Consider the following 5,678-nt stretch of genomic DNA (forward strand, 5'->3'; position numbering starts at 1 on the left):
AAGAATCAACGGTAGTAGAGATAGACAAATGCTTGATGTTAGAGAAGGAGTCAATCAAAAGTTTTTCGGCTGAAGCTGTGTACACTTCAGTATACTTGCTTAATAGATTTCTCGCAAGATCAATTAAAGAAACAACCTCAATTGAGACTTGAAGTGGTTCAAAATATTCAATAAAACACTTGAGGATCTTTGTTCAATTTACCATACACTTATTTCTTCTGTAAAGAGGACCAAGTTAGATGACAGAGATCAAATTGATATATTCTTATAATATGTAAGACAAATTAAAAGTTATAAAATCTATGATGTGCAAACATATATCTCTTGATATAAAATATATAGATGCAAAAATTTGATTTACCTTTTTTATTTTTATACTGTCTAGAAGATAGAGAAGTACTGTAATTATTTTAAATTTATAAATGGTAAATATATAATAAAATAAATTTGATGAATATCATACGTGAACAACATACATGTAGCATTTCAGCATTGGGTTTTAATGGATACAGTTGGATGGATGTATAGCCTTGAAAAGTAAATTAGAGAAAGATAATTAAATTATAATTATAAAAGTTTTGGCGGTGGTGTATTCAGCTTTTCATTTAAAATTATTTGAAGACGTATTTGACGATGCCAGGTATATGAGTGTTCATGAAGTAATCATCCCAGTTGATGCACTTAGGATCGAAGAAGAACATGTCTGTCTCCGCACAACTCTCCTTAGCCGCCATTCTCAACTTCTCTGTGTTCTTGTCGTCGAACCTGCGGATATGAAATTAATTAAAACATAAAAATTGCCCAGGATGAAACTAAAAGCTTATATGTATATATGTATATATATGCTTATATACACTTACACTCCATTGAAGAATAAATATGGTCTATAGATTTCTACCAACCGCATTATGACACTAATCTTCCTGTTAAGATCAGTATATGTGGTTTGAAAATACTTGCAAAATGCAGTATTTGCAAGTTTTAGTCCCTGCAAAAATTTATAAATAGTCTGACTTAATTAATAATATATAAAATAATTATAAAGAAACCTTCAAATATATGAAATAAGTATTTTTTAAAAAAAAAAAAAAAAAAAACTTCAAATGTAAGAGTATTTATAGGTCTTAAAATTAAATTAGACCGCGACAATTACCTCAAACTCAAACTAGAACGAATATTATTTAAAATTAATAAATTAATTTACATTAAAATTTTATTTAATGATAAGTTTCATAAAAGCAATGGTATATAAATATAAAATTATTTCAATATTTAATAATATTATTATTCTTACATTACATTTAAAATTAAAGTTATGCAAAATCTTAATATAATCAATTTTTAATCAATCATCAAATTTTAATTTATGCTAGTAAAAAAATAAAATAAAATAAACCACAAAATCGTTCCTTTTAGCCTGAATTTCACTAAAAGTTTTTAATCTTTCTAAATTTAAATGAAAAATCTGATAAAACATTAAAAAAAATAATAATAATAAAAAAGAAGTAACGAAAGAAGGATAACCTTCAAGAGGAGGAAGTAACGAATGGTCATGTAAGTGTGGAAAGTAGCCATGTTGCTCATGACTTTGATCTTTCCAACCTTGACGGGCTTTCCATCTTTGTTAATCCATGGCTTATTAGTGAAGTACCAGAAGGCATATTCCTGAAGATTTGTATATCTCACTGGATTTCTTGTAGAAGAACCAAGTTGGTATATAATTTTATCTTCGTCATCTTCTTCGTCTTTACATATCTTTTTTGCATGACCTATCATAGCTACCATTATTGCATTTACGACCATGTCTGCTGGAATCTGCAAGCAATTGTTAAGTAAATTTTGTTTCAGTCAACTTTTCTTTATACAAATATATTATTAAAATATCTTAACATATTTTTTATTATGTTAGAACTTTATTTAAAAATATATTTACTAACTCTTATTTTAATAATATAAAAATAATAAATATGAACTTACCACGTCAATAATTGCATGGACATCTCCAAGAAAGCAAGTTAAACGTCCTTTACCATAAGCAACAGCTAAACTATCAATTGTTCTGTATATGTACGAATATATATATATATATATATATAAGTGTTATATAAGAATAAATTGTGTGATTAAAATAATTAAATAATTAATTAAGAAGAAGATTAACTTAACCTGACGCCTTCAGCCCATCCGGAAAAGGGTTCCTTATAAGTACTAGTGATAATGGTTGGACGTAAAATGACGACTGACACGTTTTCTTTCGTGTGCTTTACCATCATCTCCCCCATTACCTTTGTAAATACGTACGTGTTGGGCCATCCATACTTTCTTGCCCTGTAATTATTTAAATTATTACTATATTTATTTATTCTCTACCTTATAAATTTTCTCTTCATGCACAATATTAAATACTTTTTTGAGTAAAAAAATATATATATATTTTATTAATTAAGTAATACTTTACATATTAATAATAATAAAAAAAAATGATATAATAAGAATAACATGTAATACTACCACAGATGACCTAAAACCCAAAATTCAAGTTTATACCCCCCCAATAGAAAGAGAAGAATACTTACCCGCTGTACAGTCAAAAGCTAATTATTTGCATGATATTATTAAATAATCAAGTGATGTAATTATATAATTTCTCTATTAGTTCCTCTTTAAAACGACTTATACATGTTTGGTTCTTTAAGGAATGCAAACAACTTATTATATACATCCATGATTAACACAGTTAGTAATTTTAAATTTTATTTTTGTAATCTTTTAATAAATATATGACAATTGACTAATTACATTTAAATTTTTTTTTTTCTTAAAACATATATTATCAACTAATTTTATTATTGTTGACAGACAAAGAAATTTAAGAACTACCTCGTGTTTTAAAAGATAGACTTAAAAAATAATAGTCTCTGTTAAATTAATTAACAAGATTAGGAAAGTGTGGCACAAGGAGATACTTACGTTATGGTCTATATATATATATATAAGAAGATCCATTAATTCAAATGTGACCACATCACCCTTCAATTCATTACACCTTCAACTACTTCAATTAAAATGCCAGCAAATTTATAAGAACCACCACCATCAATGAAACCATGTTAGGTCCCTATTCCATCTTTATTTCACCATCTCTGGTAGGCCCAATTCTTTTTACACACACACACATATATATATATATATATACACACAATTGTTTGTTGCTATTAATTAGTAGTAGGAGGTACCTTTGTATGCCTAAATCTTTCATGGCTTGAGTTATTTGTTGGTGGGTAGCTCTGCCTGCACTGAGTTGATTCAGTTGATCGTGAATCACCTTCTTCTCGGCTTCTATGTCTAATACACTCGTTCCATTAAGCGTTTGGCCCATCCCATACGACCTCTCCTCTATCACCCCGTCTGCTTCACCGCATACATATGCTGAAAAGTACACAACATCCACCTCATGCATATGTGCGTGTATATATATATATATATATATAATACAGTAAAAAGTACTCAACCTGTGGAGACATGGACAAGAACCATTAGCTTGACACATGTCTTGGCAAAATCCAACACATGTTTAGCTCCCAACGCATTAATACCAAAGGATACATCATACCTGCATTAAGATTATGCAAACACGTTTACCTTTCAACTTCAAAAAATTAACTCTCTCTTATAAAATTTTTAAATTCTTCTAGTAATTAATTACCTTTCACCATGTAATTCAATATATTATTGTATTAAGTAAATATTTTGATTTTTGACATTTAATAAAATATTTAGTTTAAAACTTATAATTTACCAATTTTTTAATAATATTTGAAGTATAAAAGTTAAAAGTTATTATTTTTTTTTTTAATAAATTTATACATATACACTAATTATAAATAATAAATATAATTTTTCAAATGAAAATATTTATACATAAGACTCAAATTTACAAATTCTTAAAACGAAATGAAAACAACAAAATAATATAAAAATACCTTTCGTCAAAGTTGGTGTTAGCAGCTAAATTAACAATCAAATCAACTTCATTCTTCATCTCCTCAATCAAACTGGAGTCTTTTAATCCCAAATCCTCACAAGAAATGTCACCGGGAACCAAACTGATTTTCTCTGAAATCAGTGAATTTAGATTTGCACCCCATTTTTCCTTTACGACTCTAAACAACTCCTTCTCTATCACCTGTACATACAATTCAATAGTTAATTACTAACTTTCAATTTTCAACAATAAAAGCCAAGCTTTTTCCTACTATAAAACATATTCAATTCAACTTTTTGAATATTATCAAATATCCAAATAGCTAAAAGATAAATGAAATATAATTATATCTATTAAATTAGAGGATATAACTATTAAAAACTTAAGATATTTATTATATTTACACATATATATATATATATATACACGTGTTAAAATTTGTTTAGTTTTTCATTTTTTTAATTATAAATTAAATGAGTAGTGAAGTCAAATAAAAATAAATAAATAAATAAATAAAAAGCTCTTTTTCAAGTCATGAAATCAAAATTTTTATGGATAAAAACTAAAAAAAGAAAACTGTTTTATTAATTTGGCTTTTTTTTGACTGAAAAATGTTAGGTCGGCTTGGTGAGAAAATTGTCAAAGAGACTAAACATTATAACCAAATAAGATAAAGTTAGGCGTTGAAAAAGATGACATGAGAAGTATGTGTTGCCTTTCTTGTTTGGTTGGTGAGAAAATTGTCAAAGAGACTAAACATTATAATCAAACATTATAACCAAATGAGATAAAGTTAGGCGTTGAAAAAGATGACATGAGAAGTATGTGTTGCCTTTCTTGTTTGGTTGGTGAGAAAATTATCAAAGACACATGAGAAGACAAAGCTCAAATCATATATATTCACACCAATGTTTCTTGGCCTCACTTTGTATATTTATATGCATGTTCGTATAATACATGTATCTACCTCATTGTTAAAGCGTTGGATGGCAGATTTTGTATCGGCAGCTCTAAGAAGAAGATAAAGCTTTTTCACATTTGGCTGAACTCTGATTATCTTTTCCACAAAAACTGCAGTCATGGAAGCAAAACTCCTTATGCAAGAATTTACATATATATATATATTAAAGAGGCAGAAAATAGAAAGAGTGTAAAGAGACAATACTCTTTGCCAAAAACCCAGTTGCACCAGTCACCAAAATGCACTTGTTCTCCAGAAACTGAACAATACTTCCCAACTCCATTGATGGTGAAAACACAAAGGGAAAATTTATATATATATATATATATATATATATGATATATGAATGATATATGTATTATATGTGTATGTGTAAATCAAACCTGACGAACAACACAGTGGTTTATGTAAAATCTAAAGCTGTGCCATCTCTTATATACTGAAGAGGCAGGAGAGGTTAGTACAAGTATATATCAGGTAGAGTGCACGCAAGTGAGTGTGGGCTGTCCTTTCTTTCCTTCGTGCTCAGGTTGAATGTATCACGCTATTATAAATGTACGTATATATTACTAAATTCACCAACATCACATGATATATACTTATTTATATATATGTGTACAAAATCAATATTACTTGTCAATAATTTGTGAGACTTTAACCATTTAGCCAACTGGCCTAATTTTTACTATAAGACTTTATGGTATTTTCCATTTGTTACCCTGTCGAAAAAGT

At 27.9% G+C, this 5,678-nt stretch overlaps 1 protein-coding gene across 1 annotated transcript; it reads right to left on the bottom strand.

The window, feature by feature from the left end:
- Positions 1 to 397: 397 nt before the first annotated feature.
- On the bottom strand, positions 398 to 5,475 carry LOC110817242 (fatty acyl-CoA reductase 3-like). Its single transcript, XM_022045693.2, has 10 exons — positions 5,151 to 5,475; positions 4,953 to 5,056; positions 3,984 to 4,186; positions 3,513 to 3,613; positions 3,237 to 3,429; positions 2,167 to 2,328; positions 1,978 to 2,059; positions 1,525 to 1,815; positions 861 to 988; positions 398 to 765 (listed from the first exon to the last, which is right to left on the bottom strand). Exons 1-10 carry the CDS (start codon positions 5,227 to 5,229, stop codon positions 612 to 614), a joined length of 1,497 nt encoding a protein of 498 aa, XP_021901385.1. The 5' UTR covers positions 5,230 to 5,475; the 3' UTR covers positions 398 to 611.
- Positions 5,476 to 5,678: the final 203 nt, after the last annotated feature.

The sequence above is a fragment of the Carica papaya genome, chromosome 2 (assembly GCF_054855325.1).
Source record: "Carica papaya isolate Zhongbai chromosome 2, ASM5485532v1, whole genome shotgun sequence".
In the NCBI taxonomy this organism is placed as follows: Eukaryota; Viridiplantae; Streptophyta; class Magnoliopsida; order Brassicales; family Caricaceae; genus Carica; species Carica papaya.

Bases quoted from the DNA above. Each gene is read 5' to 3' on its own strand.
- LOC110817242 (XM_022045693.2), bottom strand. From the start codon at position 5,229: ATGGAGTTGGGAAGTATTGTTCAGTTTCTGGAGAACAAGTGCATTTTG. The intron at 5,057-5,150 runs GTATTGTCTCTT...CCATGACTGCAG, and splicing joins AACTGGGTTTTTGGCAAAGA to TTTTTGTGGAAAAGATAATC. The intron at 3,614-3,983 runs GTATTTTTATAT...ATCTTAATGCAG, and splicing joins AACACCAACTTTGACGAAAG to GTATGATGTATCCTTTGGTA.